This window comes from Gorilla gorilla, chromosome 7, assembly GCF_029281585.2.
Source record: "Gorilla gorilla gorilla isolate KB3781 chromosome 7, NHGRI_mGorGor1-v2.1_pri, whole genome shotgun sequence".
Lineage (NCBI taxonomy): Eukaryota > Metazoa > Chordata > Mammalia > Primates > Hominidae > Gorilla > Gorilla gorilla.
The window spans coordinates 145,434,253-145,460,456 of NC_073231.2; the positions used below are offsets into that span (position 1 = coordinate 145,434,253).

A 26,204-nucleotide genomic window follows, 5' to 3' on the forward strand; every position below is an offset into this window, starting at 1 on the left:
CGAGAAAGGCGATGAGAAAAATTCACAGGATAAACGTGTGGCAGTGTACCAGGGTCCTTCCTCAAGTGCACTGGGTCTCCCTTTCATTCAAGGGGTTCTGGGTCTGTACCCTGGCTCAAGCCTGGGCTATTGCAAGGAGCAGCAAAAAGGGGCAGGTGCCAGGCAGATAAACATGCTAGAAGCCACTTTCCGTGGTAGACGCACAGCCAACAGGAACACATTCCGGCACGCATACGGCTGAACTAAAAATAACCACAAAGGCAGCATCTCAGAGTGCCTGGCACGTAGCTGCATTTATTACAAGCATCACATACATTATCTCAGTAGGTGCTTTGACTCACAGGGAGATGTTAATAATAATTCCTCAAAAGCGCCCTGTTTACACGAGAAGCCTGAGGTTCAGCGAGGGTAAGCAGCAGGACCACCTGGCATCTGTATGACTCGGAGGCACTGAGCCTGGAAACAGACCCAGTCCCCGCCCCAGGGAGCACTGACCCTCCCCAGTCCCCGCCGGGCCCTGCAGGAGGGCCAGGTGACAGAGTTGCAGACGGGGAAACCCCACGGCATGCAGGCTCTGAGTCTGTTTATGAACGCGATTCTTGGTTGGTGAGGCTGACTCATTTGAGTTGCGAGGCAGTGGACTTGAACTTCTCAGACAATTTCCCCAACTGAGTAGTGACAGACCTTCTAGCTCTGTGGCCCGGCCTTTAAGAGGTTGTCTGGGCTATGCCAGCGAGCCAGGCACCTTGAGCTCCATCCAAACCGTTCTCTCTTTGGATGAATGAGTCGGCTCTCAGGTGGACTTGGCAGGATTAGAATCACAGCTGAGGCTTGATTGGTTCCTTACAGCCACCAGCTCTAAACACATTTTGAAAAGCGAGATCTGGATTTTTATCCGAAGCTGGTGCCATTCTAATTCAACCTCTGCCACTGCTGGTTAAGAGATGCTGAGGATCCAGGGAAGGATGAGGCTGCCTCACTTACAGGAGAGAGCTGTCCCCGTCCTCTGTTGGGGCCGCCTGCATGGTCCTGTTTTAAGGAGGAAACACAAAGAATTGAAAGTGAAAATCACATTTGAAATGGAAAAGCTCTATGGATGAAATATTTCTTAAAAGTCCCTGGATGAGGGTGAAACTGGAGTGGGCAATATTTAACCCAGATAATTAAGACCCCCTGCTCCTGATGTAAGATTTTATTGCATGTTAGGGTCTCTATAGAGACCTCTCTTACTGTTTGGGAAGATGATGTCAGCCAGTCATTAACTCAGATATTTATTGTGAACCTGCATGTGTCAGGCACTAACCGCCTGAGGAACGGTGTCCCCAGGAACAAACCTGGAGCAGTCAGGATAGGCTGACAAACCCCTACGTCATAGTGGCTTGAAGGTTTTTTCTCACCGTTTGTGTCCACCGTGGGCCAGCTGGGGAGTCCCCACCTTACCTCCTCTCTTCAGGACCTGGGCTTAGCCACTATCTTGAAACTTGCCTGTCAGTGCAACAGAAGGAAAGAAAGTCCTGGAGGGTCTCACACAGTTCAGGTTGCAGCCGGGAAGTGATCTGTGCAGCTTCACCTGTGATTCATTGGCCAGAACTAATCACATGACCGCACCCACCCAGGGGACCAGGAAGTGCAACCCTGATAGGCCTGGAGGGTGCAAAGATGGGAGGGGCTGCTGCACAGCCTTGTGCAGGATGGGTTGGTGATGAATGCCACCAGTGTTCCGGGGAAAACGGATTGATCAGATTTGCTCAGGAACCGCCTAGGTTGGCAAAGTTCAAATTTTTCTTTAAGACGGTAAATACTGTGAGAGGTCTTCTGGTGTGAGTTGTAAATCTGCACAAAAGGGACTTAGAACGCAGCAATGGCTGTTACATTTTTTTGGAGGGTGGTGGGGAGACCTTATGAGACCAGCAAGCTATGGAAAGCATTTTAGGAGATGCTCTGAGGATTACCAGAAAAGAACTTAGCACGCAATGCCTACCACACGATGATAGGAACTGCTTAGCACAGGTGATCTCCTATGTCTTATTTAATAATGTCTACTTGACCATTTGCAGATGAGCCAAGTGACCAAGGACACAGGGATACTAAATGGTAGGGCCCACCCCTCTGGGTTGCTTGTGAGAATCATTATAAAACAAAGAAGTTCTGATACTGCTCATCCTGCAGCATAACACAGGTGCTCACGTGAGAAGGAGCTCAATTGAAAATTGGCCCCTGCAAGCTGGAACATCTGCTGTGGCTCTTAATTGATAGGATTTTCCACTTGCAGAAAAGGGGAGTAAAACCTTTGAAACCTCACATTCTTTACATGGTGGCATATCGCTGCCAGTCATGACCTCTTTGTCACCGTGGTTTCAGTTGCCCTAGAGCATAACTGCTTTTTCCTCAAGTGTCCTCTTCAAGGGACCTCACAACAAGTATGCTGTGTATTCCTGCTGTGGTGTGCTCCTACGGTTCTCATCAGATCATCCCAAATGTACCCTGCACAGGACTTAGTGAAAATCTAACCACATGATGGAGGAACAAACCAAGATATGCAGAAAAGTATTTTAAGTGACCATTATTTCCATTAACAGGTACACGGTGATAACAATGATGACAGTGATGAAGACTCCCTGGAATATGCTCAAAAGTCTCCCACCTGCCCCCCAGTTCCTCATCTGGGCAGCGGCACAAGCACCCGTGTGTTTGGATTGAATGACCAGCAGCAGGGGTGTGGCGGAGAGAGGGGAAGGCGCTGTTGTGGGGTTAGAATCTCAGGTGTCCTGATCACACAGAGTTCTCAATAGGGAGCAAAAGGAAGTTGTGGATCCTGCACTGATTAGCCAGGGACTCAAAACTGCCTCATCCACGACTGCCCTCTTACTGAGTTACTTACAAAATAACTGAGTCAGCACATAAAGTCCAAGAAGGATGGTTTCGTATTTTAAGGTAAATTCCTTATTTGACCAAGGTTGTTAGGGGAAAGGCCTCTGAGTAGGCCTGTCTACAATGAGGAAGACCAAGAGCAAACAGGGTATACGGACAGGACTGTCGACCTTGCTCTCTGCTTTCAGAATGTGGTTTACAGGCAGGAAGACGAGACATCAAAGCAGGTCTTGTCCAACCTGCTCAGGGTGTCCCTCTGAGCTTGGGCCTTGGCTAAAATAATAGAAAAGCCAGGAAAGGAACTCAGCCATATTATCCCTTGAAGATTCTGGAAAGCACAGAGTTCTTAGGAAGCACTAACCTGGTTCACTGAGGATAGAAACTGTCTTCCAAAGAGAAGAGAAATAGAAATTGCCTTAGGTCATAAACCAAGAGCCAGCCCTGCTGTGGATCCCCAGTCCACATTCTTGGAGCCACTGGACCCCAGGATGCAGTTTAGCAACAGGCCCTGCCTCATGAGCTGGACGGTCCCACAGCCTCCCTGAGCTCACGTGTCAGGGTGCTGGGGACCTTGGATCCATCTGAGCCAGGAAGTTCTCCTTCAGGGCCAGCGCAGGCCGTGAGACTAATGTTTGGGGTAGGAGGAGCAGAGGAAGAGAAGGATGCAAGAGCCTCCCTGGCTCTCCAGGGCACAGACTCTGACTTCATCCCATCATTTAGGTATTCAGGGAAGGCTGAAGGACTATTGTCTGCAGATGTGGCTCTAGGGTAGAGCTGTGGATGAATAAAGCAAGTGAAAGTCCCTGTCCTCTGCCCTGTGGGGCTCATGCTTCCCTGGGGGAGACACAATAGACAGGTCAAGTGTTTAGCAGTGGCAGACGGTGATCAGTGCTAGAGGAGAAAGCAGGCTGGAGAGGCGCCCTCCAAGAAGGTCACATCTGAGCAGAGACACTGTGGGACGGGAGGAGGTGGGGTGAAAAGAGCTGCTGGTTGAGGGAACAGCAGGTGGGGGTGCCACGCGGGCGCATCTGCACGCCATGGGGAGCACAAGCCGGGCACGCAGATAGGAGCAAAGCTGACCGGTAGGAAAGACCTGGCTTCTAGCCAGGCATCCACAGAAGGGTTGAGGAGAGAAAGCAATCCGTCCTTATTCACATTTTAAGAGGATTTAAGACCCCAAGTCACAATGCAGAGAACGGAACACAGAACACCCAGGAGTAAGTTTTTCTGTATGTAAATTAAGCCTCAATCACTAAGAATTAATAATTCTTACCAGGGCTCAGGCCCATCTGTTTCCTGGATGAGCCCTGGGTAGGCCCTGGGGGATGCCAAACAGAGCTGAGCAGGTAAGCAGGGAAAGAGGAGGCATGGCCTCTGAGAAAGACAAAAAACAGCCTGGCTTTGTGTGGCCAGGTTCAGGAACATGACCTGTGGCCATGGTCTGCTTTTGGCCAGCATCTCCCATTAATCTCTGGGACAGCTGCTGCAGCATCACCTGAGTGCCCTTTGGAAATGCACCTTCTCAGCCCCATCCTGGATCCAGATTAAGGGCACGACCCAGAAACCTGTCTTCATGAGCCTTCCAGGTGGAGCTCGGGAGCCCCAATATTTGGGCAGCTCCTATACTTGGATCTGGAAGGAGCAGATTTGCCTTCGATATAAAGAACACTGAGCACCTGCTAACTGCCTCGTTTTCCCTTCTTGTGTCCATACACACACTGGTGGAAAAGGGCAGCATGGTTTGCCTCATTTTTAACTCAGATTCCTTGGCCATGAAAGAAAAACAAAAATCAGCAAATCCGGTCTCGGTTCAGTTGAAGTCAAACTCTTGGTTTGGTTTGGTTTGGTTTCATTGCCTCCTGGAAATGGTGCTCATCTACTTTCTGGTTCCTGGATCCAATTCAAGCTGCACAAAATAACTGAGTCAGCACATAAAGTCCAAGAAGGATAGTTTTGTATTTTAAGGCAAATTCCTTACTTGACCGAGGTTGGTTAGGGGAAAGGCCTCTGAGTAGGCCTGTCTACAATGAGGAAGACCAAGAGCAAACAGGGTATACAGCCAGGACTGTCCACCTTGCACTCTTCTTTCAGAATGTGGTTTACAGGCAGGAAGACGAGGCATCAAAGCAGGTCTTGTCCAACCTTTCTCAGTGAAGAAAGACCAAGATACATTTGTAAACGTGCCATAGAGATTTTAATGGAAAAAAATTAGAAAAATGCATTATTGTACAACACCACATTAAATGATTTTTTTCTGTAAAGACATTGTAAAATATATACAGGGCTGCGTACCGCACTCGTTACAAAAGAAAGATGCAAACCCTTGTGTAAGTTACATATTCTACATGGGCTGGATGTCTACTTGGACTTGTAAACATTAGTTACTAGTTTTTTTAAAAATATTAGGTAAGCTGTGACAATAATAAATACCTCTGATATTCATTTGATGGTTGTCTCATTCTGTTGAACTTCAGAACGGCATTCTAAGGCCATTTGTGAAGGTGCCATCTCCACAGAGAAGGCCAGAGAAGATGAACAAAAGAAAAAAAATAGAAGCAGTAGGCTCCTTTTGAATTTGGTTCTCTATGGATGAGTTTGAACTGCTGATTTTTGCCAAATCTGATACAGCTTCCTACCAAAGGCCTGACACCTTGACCACAATAGGGCCTGTTCAAATCCCACTCACCAAGGGAGAGGAAGGTGCGTCCTGCTAAGGGTCCGGGACCAACCATTTCATCCTCCTAGAATGTGAACAAACAGTCCCAAGGTAACTAAGCCCATTTCTGCTAGAACTTTCCTGATTTCCATCACCCTCCCACAGGGAGTGCTGTGGCAGGCCTCCGGTAGCATCTTCATAAGAACCAAATCCAGGTCCCCTTACTGCACAGTCACAAAAATGCCCAGCTATGCTGGGGGCTGGAGAGGAGGAACACAAAAATCCAAAGACCCACAGATATCCGGTCAATGCACATGCACACACATACCCCAGATGGATGCACGAGGGTCCATATCCCCATACCCCACCCTCCCCAGGAGGTGCCCCATGAGTATATGCCAATCATTTTGATGGGTGTGAGTTTGGAACTAATTCAGGCTTAATTTCTTCTATGCCTGGAGTCAAAAGCAACAAGTTTTCCTTTTGATGTTTTAAGGTACAAGGATACACAGTTGGCTGAAGTAAAAAATACTGTACATCTAAGAGGGATTATCAGCAATTTCTTGGCCTGCTGGGAATGGACTGGAAGTTTTTCTCCTTAATTCAGTGGCTTAAATTCTACTCATCTTTGATATCTCTGTCCTGTGTCTGTGTTTAACTGTAAGCCGCCTCATCAATGTTTTTGGATATACTTGATATCTTCAAATCCCTCAAGTGGGGGTTAATCTGTTTTCTTATTTAAATTTTAATCAACAAAATCAACAGTTTTGCTTAACCCAGTGCAATATCTATTTAGTGGAGATTTCTGATAAAGCAGAGGGTGGACTGAGATGATCTCATAAGGTCCTTCTCCCCCACACCCCCCTCCCACACACACACAAAACGGCTGTCAAAATGCTATTTGTGGGCTGAACAAACAAATATATAATTAGCCTTTTTCAGGAGTGTGTTCCTCTGAGGAGCTATCAAATTATAGAGAAATCTTGTTAATTGTGGGTTCTGCTTCACTGGGTTCCCACTAATTGTGTTTTTCCTTTCATATTATTTTTCCACCCAACTTCTAAAATTCCACGTGAGAAAGTAAAACAGTTGCCCAGACTTGTTCTAGTTCCCATTCCTGCTCCCTGCTCCTTGGCCCTGCTTCTAGACTCTGTGCATCAGGGAGGCTGTGGTCCACTGGCATCTTAGTCCCATGAAGCCGAGGACTTCATCGTCTAGCTCACCTTCATGGCCCCCAGTAAGGACAGCAGGCAGCACATGCTCAACGTGCTCAGTCAATAGTGGCTGGAGAAATGGCTGAATCGGCAGCCCGAGTTGCACAAAGGGGCCCCCGGGAGCTGCCGGGCCCACTGTTGCAGCCCCTCATGCCTCATAGCTGTGTCATCTGAGAGAAGTGGAATTTGGTTCCCTGGAGCATGCTCCCACCCACACCACTGTCCAGGCATCTGGTTCACTGGGCACTGAGTGCTGGGGTCATCAAGGAGACCCCCATCTGATGGGAAAATCCATCAGAAGGATTAAAAGGGCTCTGTAGAGGGACAGTCTCTCCAGTGAGAGGAGAGGGAGTCTACAGAACTAATCTACCTGAAACAGGTGATGTCCTTGGAAGACAGGATCTGGCCCCTGTGTAGGAACCCAGCCCACTGCTGGAAAGACTGGGCCCTGTCTCTCCAAATTCCCCCACTGAAATATCAGTCCAGGATGTGACCACACTGTCACTTCATCCTCACCAGTATCTACCTGGAAGACACCTGCCTCTTATCTCACCTGGCCTTTTCATCTTTTGTAGGAAAGGATAAGTGACTTGCCAAGATCAAGTGGTCCTATTACAAATGAGGAGGGAAAGGAACCAGGGTTGGGTGCTTAGGAAGGCCCCTGATGTCTACACCACCCAGTGCCTGCTGGCTAGAAGAGGCAAGGCTGAGAGCTCAGACTTTAAGAGGCAAAGACTCATGGCTGAAGCTTACAAGACCTCCCTCCTCGAAATCAAGCACTGCTCTCTGGATGCATAGAGGTCTCCAAGGAACTGACTCCCCCTTCTGTCTTCCCAACTGGACCCTTCAGGTGCCAGGACCAACTGTCACCACACTGAGGGAGGTGCTGGTGACAAGGACAAGTCCTGCCTCCCCACCGACTCCAGATTCCCTGCCAACCTGTGAGTCCCACACAAAGCTTCAGACAAAACCCAGGCCCACCCTGGGGGCAGATTCCCACCCAGTGTTTTGGATGGTTTATCACAGCAGCATCTGCAGAACAGGGGTTTCCACCCCCAATCCTTCCAGAACAGTCCTGTTCTCCAGATCCTTCCTTCGAAGACGGGGAAACGAAGGCTCTAGTGGGGCATTTACCAGATGTTTGAGCATCACTGTGCTTCTCTAGCTCTTTCTCAGATCTACCTCCTGGGACAGGCGGCCAGCCTGGGTCACACCACAGTGTGGGAGGGTTCAGCAGAGGCTCTTGCACCCCCGCCACAGAGCCCTGTCCTGTGCAAGGGCTACTGCAGTCTTTGCGGGGGGGCGGGGTGGGGTGGGGGGGTACCTGCGCCCTCCAGCCACATTCTACTACACAACGTACTGCACGCCGTACCCAGCTCAGGTCCACCAGCCCACCCTTCAGGCCAGAGACCCCACTACTGCTGGTCTCAGGTCTGCCTTCTGGGGGCCACTGTTACAGAGAAAAGATGGACAAAGCTCTGTGTGATTAGTAACAATCAAAGGCTTCGTCTGAACGTGGCTCTTGGCTTATGGTTTTGTCTGTGGTGCTGAGCCCAGAGCTGGGCTTTTGAACTGGGTGAAGGAACTGGCAGACTCAGCACATCTTTTTCTGGCTGACCTGGCACTTATTCCTCTCTGATGCCTGCTGATGTGAAATGCCCACTGCCCCCGCCCCCGCATACGTATTTGATTGACCTGGAGATGACACCCCCTCCCTCTTCCTCCTGAGGCATGCTCCTATCTATGTCCCTTCCTCATGGCAATCTGAGGGACCCATCCCGTGCCACCCCGCCCCGCTCCGGGAGCTTCAGGATAGGTACCTGGAAATATGCAGTCAGGACACCTGAATTGGAGTTCCAGCTCTGCCACTTTTCTGAGCCCTGTTACCCCATATGCCAAATGGGAGTGCTCTGCCCCCACCCCCACCCCCCCCCCCCAGCTACCTAGCATGAAGAGTGAGTGTGCCAGCGGGAAGAAACATCTTCACTTGCACGGTGCTACACTATATGCAAGTCTAAGAGGTTTGGGCCCCAGCTGAGCTAAGCTGACCTGAGGCAAGGCCCTTTGCTGGGCCAAGTGGCCCTCAGAAGGGGATAGGGGGACATATTCTCCCAGGAAGCAAAGAGAACCCTGGAGTGAGGAACCCAGAGGAAGACATGGCAGGGTGGAACAGCTGCTTCAGGCTAAGCCCAAAGGTAAATGCTGGGCAGGGGCAGGCCCCTCTCCCACCAGGAAGGGTGAGCTCCAGGGGCCAGGCCTGTGGGCTGCTCTGCAGATACTGATGACCCACAGCTCAACTGGCTAAGGCTTTCTTCCTTTAGAGCAGGGCACCTCATGTGGTGAGGATGGGAGGTGAGCCTACCAAGAAATTAAGCAAAGATTGCACAGGGCTGTTGGTTAATTAAGGATCCATATGTCATTAAAACTAAAGCATCTGAGAGTCACCTGCAACAGAAGGTGTTGGGGGAGGTGGAGGGGGGATATTTTCCAATGCAGCTGAAGTCAGCTCAGCCAGTCCTCCCCACACTGGCGTCCTGTCCATGGTGGACACTGGGGCGGGGTGGAGTGGGCCTTGGTAGCTTGGCCAGACCCTTTAGTCTGTAAGTTAGAAAACTCAGGCCCAGAGGAGTGGGATGTCTTGCCCTAGGTCACACAGCAAATCACAAAGACAAAGTCTGAGTGTTGATTCCACCCATGTTCCCTAAACTTGACTTCTTTCCTGTACATCATCCCACCCTCACCCCAGCCTCTGCCCTCCCTCAGCCTCCACCACCCAGAGGCCTCATTTCAAAATCAAGCTCATATTTCTAAGTCCTGACGGGAACAGCTTTGCACACAGAGCTTCCCACCAGGAGCTGCTACCTCTGGGTCACCAGCACTCACCATGACAGTAGGCACTCCTGGATCATCTGACACCCTCAGAGGACCCTGTGCTGGGTGACAGACCCATAGGTCTCATCTCCTGGGGGGTGAGGGGAGCAAGTGCCCATAAGGCCTTAGCCAGCTTCAGTCCCAGAGGGCACAGATGCAGGGAGTCAAGATCACTGTTTTTCATGAAATCAATCAGGAAACAAGTTCCTCATGCCAAGTAAGCTTAAGAACTTCTTTTATACAGCATTTTCCTTTTGTTAGTTTCGTGCTAGTCTTTGGTAAAACCAGCAGAAGATTTCATCAAGACAAGACCCCAGGATGCTTAAGTGAAAGACCAAGATCTTATCCAGAAAGATCCCCATATGCAAATTCAAGCTAATGTCCTCTGCCTGTCAAAACCCCACCCAAACAAGGGGATGCCACAGAATTCAAGTTTGGTGAGACTCCAGGATCTATTTTTAGAATTTTATTATGGGGGGGAGGACCCAGGAGGGACATCTAGATGGATAGTGCCTCCCTGAAAGCCTGAGACTCGGGCTAGGGTGGTTAGAGTGCAGGACCTTAACATAAACGAACTTTGTGGGCACTAGGGAGTCAGGGAAGGTTCTTGAGCAGAAGAGTGGCTTGAATGACTTAGGATGTGGCCAGCTTGTGGAGGGCCTTGAGATTTATGCTGTGTCATGTCTCCCAAGAGTGGCAGGATTCCACTGACGGTGGGATGGAATCTGTGCCCCCCGTGCTGTCGCACCCCTGGGCCTTGGCCCATGCCTTTGCCTGCGCTGTGTCTCTGCCTAAAATAGCACCCATTTGCTCCTCTAAGGCTCGCCTCAATGATTTCTGAAACCCATTTCCTCCATGAAGCCCTGCCTGAGTTCCTCAACCAGACTTGATCACTTTTTTCTCCATAGTTTGATTTCAAGTCCAATGCCCCCAGAGTAACTTCCTCTGGGAGACATGGGCCTTGCTTTTATGAGAAACGCAAACATGTATAAGAACACTGGCAGGGTGCTTGGCACAGAGCAGGTGCCATTAAATGTCATCACATCATATCTAGTCTTCACAGGCACTCTTTGCAGTAGGTGTTATGTATAATCTCCAATTTAAAGGTGGGGAAACTGAAGCTCAGAGAGGCAAAACCACCACCCACCTGTGAATGGCAGAGGCTGGTCCTAGGCGTGCGAGATGCCAGGGCCTGAGCAGTATCCACACCCCCACGCCGCTCTCTGGAGGCGAGAAGAGTGTGTGCTTGCCTCTCTCAAGGCCCCAGAGCTAGGGGTGGGCAGGAGCCAGGCCACAGAGGCTGGGGGTTCCTGAGTCACTCCTGGTGCATGTCCCCATCCCCTCGCAGCCTCCACCAGAAGTGTTGCCACAAGAAAACAGTGTGGACCCAGTTTCCTGATGACATTCCCATCACGGGGCCCAACTTCTTCAGAGTGACATCACAAGTATGCTCCCATAGTCTGGTGCCATCCCTGTACCCGCCTTATGAGAAATACCTGGCATGGCAGCTTCCAGCCCTGTTGTATGGGGCACACTCCACCCTGCCAGGCAGGTGCCGTTGAATCACCAGTGCTGTGATGACCAGTTTTCTTCTCATAGATCTGGATTGGTTTCCAGGGATGGTGCAGAGGCGTGCATTGAGTTACCCTGTTTCCACTTCAGCAAGTTAAGACGTGCCTCAATCACGGTGATGAGTGGCCATTTGGGCAAGATGCCAGACATCTCAGTGCCTTTATTCTCGCGATGGTCCTTCCCTCTGGGGCACTGCCCAGTGCTTGCTTCTCCTGTGGCCGGGGCCATAGAAGGTTTGCTCCCTGGTGCGGTCACTCACAACCAAAACAAGGACTAGGGGAGCCCAGAAGAGGACATCGCCAAGTCCAGCAGGGAGCAAAAGGGTCAGGAGACACCAAAAGGAAGTGTGAGATGCTCTGTCTCCACCTCAAAGCTGGAGAGCAACGGGGAGACCTTCCAGGTAGTGGAAACGGCACGGGCAAAGGCGCAGAGGTAGGAGTCTGCGTGGACAAATCTTGATCAAAACGAAAGGTTACTTAGCCACAGCAGGGACACTGCATCACGATAGCAGCACTGAGAAGGCTATAGAACTTGTCAGAGCAAAGATCTCAAGGACAGAGGTCACAAAGTATAGCCCTTAATGGCCAAGAGGCTGCCATAGCAAGTTACATTTTTATGATGATGAATGAGTGGAAGGGCTTGGCAGTCTCTACTCCTCGTTGAGGAGCTTTGGGGGGGCCGGGTGCCGAAAGAGCCCGACTGGCTTGCGGGGACCCTCACATCGAGCGTTTCTCTGGGCTTCCTGTCTATGTGTAGCTGGACCATCCCCACAGTTGTGTAGGGGAATGAGTAGAGGCATTCGCCCAGCACAGCAGAGGTCCACTTGAGAAGGCAGAAATCCCGAAGCCGTGTTCGGCTTTGGCAGTGAGACCCAGCATCCACGGACGCCTCTCTTGAATGTGCAGTTAGTTCCCCTAACAGAGGAAAACAACATTTAATACGACTTATTTATCCACAATGAAAGCAGTTACCACAGAGGTCCCCAGAGAGCCAAACATCAAATGCATAAATCATGGCTGCTCGACATCAACTCTGTTGGGTTTTTTTTGCCAAAACTGTCTTAACCTGAGGAAACAAGCAGAGGAGATCACAGGGCATTATTCTATAAGACCCTGGCCAGGACTTCTCAAAAAGGCCAACATTGTGAAGACAGAAATGGTGATGGGGACGTCCTATTTGGGGGAAGTCTGGAACAACAAGACAAGCAATTGTGGGAGGTGATCTTGGGTTGTATTTTAGACTCAATAAGCTCTTGGACATTTTTGGGACAATTGGGGATTTACATACAGTCTATCAGACAATAAGATTGTATGAATGTTTCTTAGGCGTGACAATGGCACCATTAGGAGAGTGCTCTTGTTCATGGCGGACAATTTCTTCTTTGGCTGAACCACTGAAAAGTTGCAGACATGACGACATATCGTCCAAACATCTGAGTGAGAGCTGGGGAGCAGGGTGGCAAAGTATTGAGGCTGGGGGTCTGGGCGAGAGGTCTAGGGAAGCTCATTGGACCATTCTTTGTAATTCTGGGATCTTCAACATAGAAGGTCAGTGTGGGGGACCATGGTCATAGATTTGCTGTTTTCCTGAATCAGCAGCCTCTATCAGGTGTGGTCAAGAAAGAACCACATGGAATGGATTTATGCTCAGCGCTTTGGGGAGCCCAGAATGCACCTGGCCTTGGTTTGTGACCACCATGGTTCTCTCTGCTATTGCCGGTCCCTCTTCATCTTCCCCAGCTCCCCATCCCCTGCCAAACAAAGTGATTTTTGGCTTTCTTCTGGGTGGCTCAAGCTTCAAGTGTGCCCAGGGATCAGAACATCCAGGCCAAATGCTTTTGTGGGTCCAACTGGTTTTGTGCTAAGTGCCCATAAATCTCACCCAAGCTGTCTTGTTGTGTTGATGGGGAAGCCCCAGACGCCCAGGGAGTGAAATGACTTCCAGGAGCTCAGTGGAGCACAGCACAATAACAGGTCCCCTGCCTGCCATCCTGTCCTCATCTATGGTGTTTCCAGGGTCTGTGCTGGCCACGACTCTGGAGGAAACCAACTTTAGACCCACAGGCAGCTGGCCTGCATGGGGACAGACCCCAAGTCACTCCACTTCCAGAACAAAGCCACAGTTTGCCAGAGTGCTTCACTGATGACAGGGCCAGTGCACTGATAGGACAGGTGCAGGTGCCTCTGCAGAGGGCTTCAAAGGGTATCTTGGGGCCTGTCATTTGAAAAAGAATATTACAAAAAGAAATGGAGCCATAAGCCTCAGTGATGGTGGTTTTTTGGTCATTTTCTCCTTGCTCACCTCCCTCTCCTGGCCAATGTGCACAGACAAGGGAGGCCTCTGAGAAACCCTGTTCTTCCCTCCAGCTTCCAGCTGCAAGTGATTGTCAATGAGAATCAGGACCCATCGGCTTCCAGATATGGATGAGGCAGAGAAAAACGACCTGCCTAGGCTTATCTGCAAGCTTCTCATACTGTCCCAATGTTCTCTTAAGGCCCTGTGCACAGATAAGGAACAGGTGAGCTGAGATTCATCAATCTCCCTCCCTTTGATGGGTGGGGTTTTAATGAGCACCTCCCAAGGAGGCTTTTGTGGACAGTGATCTAAGTCCATTTGCCAACTCTCCTGAAAGGATGATGGACCCCAGCGGGAATCCTGGGCTGCAAATGAGCTGCTGTGACCATGCCTGAATGCAGGCATTCCCCTCCCAATCAGCCATGCACAGTGGGAGCGTGCAGATGCTTCCAAGGGGGTTCACATGTAGAGCCAGGCAGCTCGCTGTGCTTAAGGGGCTGCCAGGATTTCAAGATGAAGCAGTGCGGGTGGAAAGAACAGATCTGATACTAGCTGTAGGTACAACCAAGTATCTCAAAACCCAGAGGGGTTGGTTCAGTCCTACGTAAAAGAGTCTAACAGGCTGAAGGCCAACACAGCACTTTCCACCCAGGATGGGTGCAGTGAAGATTATAGCAGGATGGTCTCTAGGAAGTGTTGCCCCCAGGGGTCTTAGAGATATTACTCTCACTTGAACTCTTTTCAACTAAGAGTGCTCAATCTTCATCTATCCACTCCAAATATAGGAGGAAGGTTGGGCGGTGGTACTGATGATCCCTAAATACCTACAAGGCATGTTGATTTCTAGGTACTGGCTGGTGGGCTGACCTTGGGTGATTCTGGTAGCACGTGGCTCTTCCTGAGCTCATTCTAACAGAAGTTGAACCCTACATCCAAGCAGCCTGCTGTGACTTCAACCACCTTGCTGAATGGGCATGGTTAACTGGGAGAAGGGTATGAGAATCACTTGGATGAAAGAAAGAAATTACTAGGTGCAAGAGGGAGGAAGAGAGACCTGGGGCTAAGAAACTAAAATCGTCCAGCAACAAGAGATCTTCAGAAGGCTGTAAATAGCAACAGAAGTAGCCAGGAACATGGTAGAGGAGAAATCAGTGGGAAGACCTAGAATCCTATCTCTGTGACCTTTAGATAAGTGTTCACCTTCTCTGAACCTCAATGTCCTCCTCTGAAAATAAAGGCTGCTCAGTGAGATGACTTGAACCAAGCTTCCTCCTGGCTTTGAGGATCTGATTCTAATGCTGATTGAGTGGTAGAAGTTGGGCATCTCTGTTTAGTGCTGTTTTATTCAGAGAAGAAAGAACCCTGAACCCTTAACTTGGCCCCTGAACCCTTAACTTGGCCCCTGCCCTCCCCACTCCGAGACCATTTCATGCTATACCTAGATATCTCCTTGGCCAGAGACCACAGTAGGGGGAAGAGATGGACCATCTGAGCAAAAAATGAACATCACCAAGCAAACCAAGATTTGCCTCCATCCCCTAAATACTGACCATAAACAAGGATGTTTAACTTTGAAAGACTCAGTGACCATCCTTCAAAGGGCTAAGCTGGTAGCAAAGAGAAGACATAGGAGGGAAATAGAGCCAAGATAAATTACAAGTTGCCTCAGCTACTTATGTCAGTGGTCATGTGAGGAGAAAAGACTTCGTCCTATAATCCTTAATCCTGTAGAAGAGAGAATGTTTTCTATAGTTCCTGGGAATAGAGAAGCTCTCTGTTACTTGAGGCATTCAAGCAGAAGTATGGCTCCTCTATGACCAAGTTGACACAGACAGTGTAGTGGAGAAACCAGCTCTGTATGCAGGGTGGTCTCAGCGTCCCTTTAATTCGCTCCAAGGGCCTGCTGCATGCCCCCAGTGGGGAAAAAGGCAGGCGCCCTCCTCCAAGGGCTAAGTTAGGACATGGTGGTGTGAAGTCAGCTCCTTGGACTCTCCTGGGCTCCAGACTGAGACACCTGTCTCAGTTCTGTCAACAGCCAGCCTGTGACACTGAGCAAATCACCCTCTCAGTGCCTTGGTGTCGTCATAGATCAGATCACACCCCCCAACCATTTGAAGGCACCTCTTACAAAGGTTTTCATGAGAACCCCACATTTATTCCAGGCACACTCTTCTGAAGCATAAAGCATTCTGCAAATGCATTAGGGCTTTTATACCTCTGACCCCCTAGAGTCAACAATCTCATCCAAGAGGAAAAAAAAATTGAACTGCTGCTATTCTCTGGACAGATCTTAGAGCCCCAAGTAGGGCCTCCCATTAAACAAAATCTTAAAACAAGTGAATCAATAAAGACCTTGAAGGTTGAGAACTGTCAACTTTGGCCTAGAGAATCTGAGGTTCGCAGACTCCTTCGAAGGCCCTGTGTCCTGGACGAAGGGGAAATTTCAACATGGGATGTAGCATTAAAGTACATGCACAGCCTTTTCAGAGGAGTCTTGAATGCTCCAGTGTTTCAGCCCATTGGCCCAAATGCTTGGGACTGGTGGCATTCAGGTGTTGTCTCCTTTAAGAAATCCTGTAGGTCTACTCTTTCTAGGGAGCAAAGCCTCCTTTCTGGGAGATCTCGTTGGGGCCTTGAGACAGGCCAGTAAACCGTGTTCCTTCTGAGTATAGCCAAGGTCCATTTCCATGCAAGAGCCATGAACTTCGTTTACAAAAGAGGAATGGGAGGATGGATGAATGGGTGATTTTTAGAAAATGGCAGGGATGGTAATGAGGGAAATTAAAGTCCCCTCAGTGAATCTGGAGGTCAAACTGTCCTTTAAGCCTGTTACTATAAGAGCCTCCAATGTGCCATATTCTACAGCCTGAACTACCCCCACCACCTCCCCCAAGAGGATAGCAGGTCTTCCCTTTGGGGTCATCCCCTATTGAGAGTAGGGAGGAATTTCTACACTACTCAGACAAAATTTTCCCCTGAGATTGGCAAGTTCCCAGTAGGCCAAGACATAGCTCCTTGCCTCTAAACTCTTCCTGAGACCAATGTGAACTTTACCCTATTTACAAATCAAATGCAATTAGAGACGATATTTCTTGAAATAGATATGTATTTTTAATGAGGAATGCCCTGTCAATTTTCATGAGGAAAAGGAACCACAGCCACATACTAATACCCATTCTCACCCAAGCATTCCAACACTATAATTCTTATTTATGCAGGTAGGTGCTGCACAAAATCATCAATAAGAGGGAAATAGATACTCTGGGGTTCCAACAATTTTCCTGTTTCCCCTGACAATTCCAGTTGCATGGTAAATTGTTGGAACTGGAGGTGACAAAATTAAAAATGTCTTTTATAAGTTAATGCTATTGGCTTTGGATTATTCCATTTCTAGTTTTCTTGTTGATAGCGCATACCAGTTTAACAAAGTGCATGCTTTTTAAAAAACGTCTGAACTGGCAAGCTAAAATGGTCTGGGTCGTCTTGCCCACCCGCCCCTAAAAAACATTAATATAATTTAGAACCTAGCATTTAGAAAATAGGGCCATGACACATCAGGGATAAGAACTGCTTAATGAAACATGCTTGATTTGGCAAAAGACGATAAATCAAAAACCTTGTGGGTTTTGTCTTCCCGTTTTGTTTGGAAGCAGCCAAAAGCAGGCTATGACGTGTGATGGGAAAGAAAACGGAATACCTAATACTTCCCGTTTTGTCACGACACACGTGCACACAGAAGCACACACACAACACACACACAGTCACTCAGTCCTTAGGAAAAGAGAAAGGAGTTAGGTCAGAGACACCACTAAGGGTAGGCGATTGAAGGCTGAGCCTGATGTGCAGCTTTGGGGTGGGTATCCTCTCAGCTCTGTCTCCGTGGTCTTGGTCTCACATCTGTCCCGGGAAAACCACTGCAGAGATGGGGTGGGTGGGGTGAGAAATGTAAGGCATAGTCTGCTGGGAAGGAAGGAAGGAGATCCATGCTTCATGCTCAGATGTGAGTTTCAGAGGAGGATGGGCCTGTATTTCCCTTTGGCCTGCTCTGTCTGGCTGGAAAGGTGGGGGAAAATGAGACCAAGAGACCAAGAAAGGAGGAAGGAGAGAAAGTAATAATGATGACAATAATAAATAAATAAGAAAAGACGAGTTGGACCAATGGAAATTAACACCAACTATGACAAATGACTTTTCTGTCCCATTTCCCTCCCCACACCTAAACGGACTTCCGGCGTTTCATCAGCCTCTGGTGGTCGGTAAAGCTGTGTAACCCAGGAGAGATGGAGCTAATAGGCGATGGGAAGAGGCTGTTTTTTAATGTGCTTGGTGAGATCTCCTCGATCTTGTAAGAGATGGAGTGGAAGTAGTGGGGGGCAAGCTTGGCGCTGAAGGAGTTCTGCGGTGCCACCGAGCGGCCGCCATAGTCCTGCGAGCGGTAGCAGGTGCAGGAGCACACAGACTGCAGGTCCGGGACGTCCGCCTTGTACCTGGGCCGGCTGGGCCGCGGCTCCTCAGGGATGTGAATGACCATGCTGTTGCGGTTTCCGGCGAGGGATGCCCTCTCTTCAGCATCCCGCCGCTCATCCTCACTGTTCATGGTCAAGAACCTGAGGACGACCAGGTTGAGGAAGGCCCCGATGACCGTCAGCCCCACCAGGATATACATAAAGCTAAAGGCCACGTAGAGCGGCTTCTTCTGCAGGGCGCCCTTGGTCTGCAGGGCCACGTAGTCCCCGAACCCAATGGTAGTCAACGTGATGAAGCAGTAGTAGTAGGCGTGGAAGAAGCTCCACTCCTCACACTGGGAGAAGGCGGCCGCCCCGATGCACAGCGTCCCCATGCAGGAGAAGAAGCCCACAGTCACCATGTTCTCCATAGACACGTCAGTGTTGCGCATGCCACAGCACTTCTTAATGCGCTTCAGCAGGTAGCGCACGAAGGTGTTCATGCGCTCGCCCAGGCTCTGGAACATGACCAGTGTCAGCGGGATGCCCAGCACGGCGTAGAACATGCAGAAGGCCTTGCCCGCATCGGTGCCAGGTGCAGCGTGCCCATAACCTGTGGGAAGGGGATGAGAAGAACAGAGAGAGCAAGTGAGGAGGGCTCTAGAGGTTGGGGGAAGGGAGGGTCGACTTGGTGCAGTGCAGTGCAATGCAGAGGGACCTGGTACTAGGGGAATTTCCTCTGCAGGGTAGAGGGGCGTGGCCATATATTGGAGGGAGGAGAACAAAGGAGAGCCACTTTCTTAGAAGTCACATGAGGTTGGGGGATGGCAGGGGGGGAGGAACATTTCAGTAGGGAGGGGAGTTGGGATGTGCTGGGATGGAAGGGAAGAGAAAAAGAAGAACCAATGTCACTTGCAATATGCCACTGAGAGGGGATGGAGGAACATTCGAATGCCATCTTAGAGCCACATAAAGGCTTTAAAAAGAAAAAAGCAGATTCACTACTAAGAGAACTCCAAAAGTACCAAGCCCAAGGGAGAAACCTCTCTATGTCCACTATGGATTGACATGAAGAGTGGATTTTCAAAGAATGATACCTGCCATGGGCCAGGCACAGTGCTGAATCCTCTTACATACATCACCTCATTCTAGCCTCTAAACAACCATAATGATTCCAACCCCACTGACAAGAAAACTGAGTTAGTTACTTAATAGCAGGGTAGCTTGATTTCTTCAGAGTTGGGATTTCAGCCCAGAGTTTTCAACTGCCAAGAATGAGGCTCAAAAGCAGAGACTTTGAATCAAGAGAGGCAATTGTAGAGTGAGATGTAAATGCCACAAAGGCATACTTTTAAAAATGTTTTGTTCGCTGCTGTATTCCCCCATACCTAGAAAGTAAAATATTTATTTAATAAAGGAATGAATAAATTTGCACCACTCTGTGAATGGAGCCTGGATAGAAATGAGGAAACAACCCTTAAAGACCTTATGTGTGTAAGTACTTTTGAAATTCTTGATGCAACTTCATTGCGTGGTTGCTGCAGGGAATCCAAGTCAAGCCTGTATTTCCTCACATTCGAAATGAAGGCAATGATGTTGAATAGGTGAAGTCAGCTGCAGGGTCACCCAAGCTGGTCAGTGACAATGTCAGAACCAGGATGGGATCTTCCCAATATGGCAGAAGGAACAAGAGACTCAGTAGGTTCAAACTGTGGGACTAACACTACCCAGAATAAAAACCTGGATAATGGACAGTGTTTGGACTGAAATTTTGAAGGATGTACCTGGTCATCTAAAATCCTGCCCATCAAGATAGATTTCCCTGATGGGACCCTGTCACATGTTCATGGTCACTTAGCTTGCTTCTTTACCTTGAGTTCCATAAGTTTTTCCAAACCCATGTGTCTTTATCTGTTACATGGGATAATTGTTCTTAGGTGGCATTGTATGGATCCGCCGAGATCAGACAGCTCCTAGCCAAGAGTCTGATACACAGTAGGGACCTACCAGACCCCAGGATCCTCTGCCGCCCCTTCCTGCACGAAGCTGCCTCTGACTGCTCTAGCTCACACTTCTCCATCAGGGCTTCATTGCCTGTGGCTCAGTCTGTCTGTCTCCGGTGGTGTGAATATGTGCCATAACCTACCTACCCCCATGGGCCAAACTCTCACTTGAAAAATGACATCACATGTTTGCCTCCAGAAGGCCTTCCCCCCATCCTCTCTGGCCCTCAATCCCAGCTAGCGCTGAGCTCTGACACCCCTCTGAAACCCCTTAGTCCTTATGAAAGAAAAGATGATATGACAAAGTTAGGCCAGAAAGGACAGGGTGGGGAAACAGAAAAGCTGAAATAATAGATATATCAATTGAAATTATCCAATCTGAAGAGCAGAGAGGAATAAAGAAGATTGAAAATAAAGCCTGGGGGGAGCTGTAGGGCAATATCAAAAGGTGTCCCAGAAGGAAAGAGAATCAGACAAAAAGAAGAAATAATGGCCAAAAGTAGCCAAATTTAGGTTGGGTGCAGTGCTTCACACCTGTAATCCCAGCACTTTGGGAGGCCAAGGCAGGTGGATCACTTGAGGCCAGGAGTTTGAGACCAGCCTGGCCAACATGGTGAAACCCCATCTCTACTAATTTTGTAAAAATACAAAAATTAGCCAGGTGTGGTGGCACACACCTCTAGTCCTAACTACACAGGAGGCTGAGGCAGGAGAATCACTTGAACCCAGGTGGTGGAGGTTGCAATGAGCCATGATTGTGCCACTGCACTCCAACCTGGGTGACAGAGCGAGACTCCATCTCAAAAAAATAGCCAAATTTGATGAAAAACACAAACTTATAGATTCAAGAAATTCAGTGAACCCCAGGCAGGACAAATACAAAGAAAACCACGCCAGAGTCAAGCTGCTTAAAGTCAGAGAAGATAATGAAAGTAGCCAGAGAGAAATAATATACCACATACAGGGAAACAACAATATAATATTGCTTACTTCTAAACATAAGCAACGAGGCCAGGAAGCAGTGGAAGCATGGCTGTAAAGAACTAAGACTGCTCACTGAAAATTCCATATCCAGAGAAATTATCCTTCAAGAAAGGCAAAACAAAGACATTTTCAAATGAAGTAAAACTAAGAGAGTTCATTACCAGCATATCTGCACAATAAGATTACTGAAGGCTGCTCTGTCTGGGGAGAAGGACACCAGATGGAAACTTAAGTCTTCAGGAAAGAAGGCATATCTTGGCAAACAAGTAGGGTAAATATAAAAGATGCAGGGGTGGGAATCCTACTATATCTCCATATAGCTCACCTGTAGAGCTGATACAAAAAAAGCCAGCTGGAATGCTGGAGAATAAGAATAACAGGAGGTGGTTGGAAACTTCTTATTAAGTGGTAATGTTCCACATGTGATATGTTTACTGGAAGAAATCACCACGGCATTTTCTGGGTCAAAAACTGCATACCAGGTGCCAGGGTCCCCCACCCTGACTTCTGTTCCTGCTAGTAAAAATAAGCAGTTTGCCTTGACAGGGCTTAGACAGCAGTACACTGGTATGTCCTGTCTCAGGCTTAGGTCAATTCTCCTGCTGTCTTACTAGAGCATGAAAGAACTTGATCATTAACACACCATAGTGTTTCTCACTGGTCCACTGCATCGATGACATCCCTTGGTAAGACACGTGCATGAGAGAGTATGGGAGATGAACAGCGCTGAGGTTCAGGGGTCTTCCCCATTAACACATTTCCTGGGGTCCCAGTGGTCTGGGGAACAGGACCATTCCCTCTCAAGTGAGAGACAAGTTTCAGGACTCCCAAGGCCTTCTAGGAAAAAGAAGGTGGTACAGGGTATCCTCCACTGTCCTATTTAGGTGTTCCCAGCCACACCCTGCTTTCTACCCTGTGAGCTACATCAAGGGTCCCTTTGCCCTCTGGTTTCCAGTTGGGTCCATCCAATGGACAGCCCCAGTAGATCAGAGGAAGGGAAGAGGAGGACGACCTCGGCAACTAGCCACATCTGTCAGCAGGCTTACAGCAGCTACTCTCTACAAGTTCCAGGAACTGCAGCCTTGGCATGTTAATAGCTCTCCACTGGTGCTCCACATAGCCCTCATTGCTTCCCCCCAAACCTGCCTACGTGTTCAAGAAGAATTTATAAATAGCCCATTTATTAATCATTCAGTGTGAGAGTGCTATTTCCTGCAGAGACCCTGTTACACTATCTGTTTTCCCCTGGGTCTGCTTAACAAATGGGCTTATGATAGAACACTGCAGGTACTGTGTACAAACAGGTCTGTGAATATTAAGTCCACATGTCAGATGTTCCCAAATACCTGTACAGAACACACATACATGGCATCTATGAAGACTTCAGAGTATACACAGTGTACACTTGGAACCTAACGTGTAGAATAACGGCACATGTGACATAGTAGCACACTATCTACAGATATATTAGACCAAGAGGCACATATAACTACAGCGCACCCATATTCACCAGCAAATATTGTCTATGCAGTGTGTGCGCCTGTAGAACACACATGACACAGGCTGTGTATGTGCCACACCTATGTATATGCTGCAGACTGCACGTTTTAGTAGTACACACCATGTCTACAGATTGTATGTAGAAGATACAACAAAGAACATAGAAAATGCATGTATGCTGGACACGTGACACAAGATGGCCTCTAAGCTCTTCCCAAGAGGAGAATGAGGTACAAATCTAATACATTCCCCCAGCACCTGTGTGACAGCTCAAGCCCTGAGAAACCATTTTTTTCCCATCTGCAAATGAACATATCCCAGCATCACCCGCCCAGGGGTCAGAAGATACATTCATGCATCTACTCATACATTACCCATTCAGATATCTCCATTGACTGTGCCCTGGGACCTGCTCTTGGCACAGGGGATTCCACAAAAACTTCTTTCCTGGAAATCTCCCAAGGGGCTCCAGCCAGCCTGTACCAGGAGCCCTGCCCAGTGCCCAACACGAGCAGGTGCAGATAGAGGCTGGGGCACGGATGTGGAAAGGCCACAGGTGACCCCTAGGCTGTCTGTTCCTGGTTACCTCCTACCCCACCTGTGAGCTCAGGAACCACACATGCCCAGGTGGATTTTCCCTCTAGGACTCCAGGCTCCTACAATACCCTACCGCCCCCTCCTCCTACCCTCCAGGCACTACAGGGTGGTGACCTTCTCCATCTCTGAGGACCACAGAGGTGGCAGAATCTCAGAAGTCCCACCCACCACTGGCCACACTTCCCTCATCATAAAGGGATCACTTATCCCTTTGGCAATGAGACTTCTGAAATGGATCTGCACAAAATTCAGGAGGGACACACAGGGCACTAAAGGTAGAGATAATGAAACCAGGACTCCCAGATGGGCACCTCCGACTGCGGGTGAGATCTAGCCAAGCAGCCTCAGTCACTCGAACCACTTCACAGACATGTAAGATGAGGCTGCAGGAGGGTTGCCAACCCACAACCGCCCCGCAAGAGGCCACATCATCCTTACCTAACCCGATGCCTGGCACCCCCTACAGGCACCCAGCCAACAGCAGGGCCCTAAGCCAGAGCCCCACCAACTGAGGAATGCAAAGACCACACACAGGGTACAAAGCCCCTGCACACAAGGGACGCAGCCAGCCCACGCTGCTCATCTCCAGAGCTTCACCGCCTGTTTTGCTGACATCTAGGGGGATGCTGAGTTAGACACGCCTGCCTTTGGGACCTGGTACCGGTCCAGATGGTCACACGGAGTCAGGCCTCTGGGTGTGAGGTTAACCATAGTGGCGCTGGTGACAGACAGAACTGACAGCCTGAAATTTGGTTTCCAGCACTGCTCACACAGCAGCAGCATCCCCAACACCATCCTTCCCAAGATTCCAGGATGCCGGCATGTTCAGGGACCCTGGAGGGAGCTTACAGTCGATTCCAGTTGAGTGGCTGTCCCAGCTTTCTCAGCCCGGCTGGTCCCTGCATCACTCAGTGCTTTAGGCTCCAGGGTCCTGCTCTGCCCACCCACCTGCCCTCCCCTGGCCTGCTCAGCTTTGCCGACAGGTGGTAGTGCCCAGGACCAGGCAGGGTGGGTAGATGTGAGTGGTGAAGGAGATCCAGGAAGACCCCCAGCTCAGCCCAGCCCCATGTCCCAGCACATGGAACCAACCCCTCAAGTGGCAGCCCCACCCAGGGGTCTGGAGCATCCTAGGTCACCTGCTAAGTGAAGCCAGCCCTAGAAGAGAACCTCCAGTTCACCCGGCCCACCTCCACAGTCAGAGGCAACTGACACCCGGGGGCCGGTGATGCCCAACTCGACAGGGTAGGCCAGTGACGGGGTTCCTGCCCTACAGATCTGGAAAGGGGACAGTCATTGTAAAAATGGCAAAGCCCACTTGGAAAAGCTGACTCTGTCCTGGGCACTATGACTCCTGAGCAGACTCTGCGCTGTGCACTACGACTCCTGAGCACCCTGGGAGGACCCCTCTACTTCCTCACCTGTGAAACGGGACAGACAATGTGCATCAGAGCAGAATGAGAATCAGCCCCCTCACCAGGCCCCTCCCAGAATTGGCCAAATTCATGGGTCCCCTCACCGAGAGCTGGGCCCCACCTCAGGCTGGTGTGCAGCCCTTGGGGGTCAGACCTTCCAGCCCCCAAGTGCCCATGTGGATCTGTAGCCAAGGATGTCTGGGCCCAAGGGAACTGACAGCCTGCCTGCTTCCACAGGGCCTTCTTAGCTGGTTACTGGGTGCCTCTCCCAGCCCCGGACCCTGGTGGAAGGCTGGGGGCTCCCAGGACAGCACCCACAGGCTGTACTCCTCACCTATCCAGACACTGACTGGCCCTGCTGGGGAGTCACAGCCTGGGCCACCTTGGGCCAGACCGTGAGCTCCCGAGGAGAGCAGAGCCCACTCCTGACTCAGCTGTGCAGATCCCAGAGCCCAGCATGGAGGAGAAGGCAGCACATGGTATCTCCAGATGCCTTGCTGTGCAAGTGACTTCCATCTTCCCAGGCCTGCCTGGAAATCCCAGCCAATCCCTAAGCCCAGGGCCCAAGGTGGCTGGGGGCAGCTTTGCCCAAGACACAGCATCATCCAGCCTGATTTTCATGGCCTCTTTAATATACTTAGTGGGTCTCTTTGATCTGTCCTGGGAGAGGCTTTGCAGAGAAGCAGCCTTCGTCTCTCTGCTGCAGCTGGCTAACAAAACAGGAAAAAAAAAAATGAATAGGCTCCATCTTCCCAGAGGGGAGAGAGGAAGAGGACAAGGAAAATAAAACTAATCATTTCTATTGGGTCTGGAGCTCCCCGAAAAACCAGTTGTGGCTAGAAGGCAGCACTCACTTCAAGACACCTGCCACTCCCCAGTGGCTCCTGCGAGATTTCCCAGAAGTCATGGCAGCCACCAGGTACCAGAAGCTTCCCAGCTTCTCCTGTTCTGAACAGCATTATTTCACTTAAACATACTCTAAGCACATGGAACATAGTAGTGCAAGATGCATACTATATACATGTAGGTTAGACCATAAGAGGCACCTGTTCTGAGCTCCATATTTTAATTAAAGACACTCAAAGTATCCAGTGGGCTGTCCCCACTGGAAAAAGGCAAATAGGGCAGCCTGGGCCAGGTGGACTGCAGACCTGCCTCACTCCTGCACTCCAGCACTCAAGAGCTGTCTGTGGCTCCCCATGTCCCCCCTGGCAATCTAGGTACATCCAGACCATGAGGGACCTTCACAGACTTAAAGGGTTAAACCTCTGCCCTCCACTGTGGAGCTTATTCAGGGGAGAGGTAGACAGAGCAGGGCCTTTACCTTCCTGCCTCTGCAGCATTACTACCCCCATTCCTTCCACTTGGGAATGCCCAGGACATTACCCCGCTTACTGGAGCCCTTGACCAGAAGCCATCAAGCTGAGCTTTGAATTCCCACTGCAGTGGGGTGGAGTGGAGGAGCTCAGTCCCTGGTGTCAGGCCAGTCCAGGTTTGAGCCCTGACCGTGCCCTCGTAGGGACTGTGGATGGTCACCTCCCTCCCTGGGCCTCTTTCTCTTCTGTCACTGCAACCCCAGTCTCCCAGGGAGCCTGGCTATTCCAGGAGCTGGAGCGGCTGTCATGCAGGTGAGGGGTGCCCATGGCTGTCTCCCCCAGCCCACAGTTCCCTGGGACAGGCTGCCCAGCACGGGAAGGAGATGGCCATACAAGTATTTAGGCACTGAGAAATTTCCTGCTGGAAGAGAATGAAATATTTATAAAGGACATGCAAAGTTTGTGCTG

The 26,204-nt window shown here is 49.8% G+C and overlaps 1 protein-coding gene across 2 annotated transcripts in view; it reads right to left on the reverse strand.

The window, feature by feature from the left end:
- Positions 1-268: 268 nt before the first annotated feature.
- The window catches only part of KCNK9 (potassium two pore domain channel subfamily K member 9), a 105,238-nt gene continuing 79,302 nt past the window's right edge, over positions 269-26,204 (reverse strand). Inside the window, exons 2-4 of one of the 2 annotated variants that reach the window (XR_010135056.1) lie at positions 17,696-18,537; positions 10,760-12,098; positions 269-1,029 (exon numbers count right to left, since the gene is read on the reverse strand). Coding sequence is in view for 1 of the 2 variants with exons in the window: in XM_055348251.2 (XP_055204226.2) it covers positions 17,696-18,537 (842 nt within the window). In the remaining variant the exon portion in view is untranslated. Of the gene's footprint in view, positions 1,030-10,759; positions 12,099-16,567; positions 18,538-26,204 lie in introns of those variants that run through there. The other variant, XM_055348251.2, reaches the window with a different exon arrangement.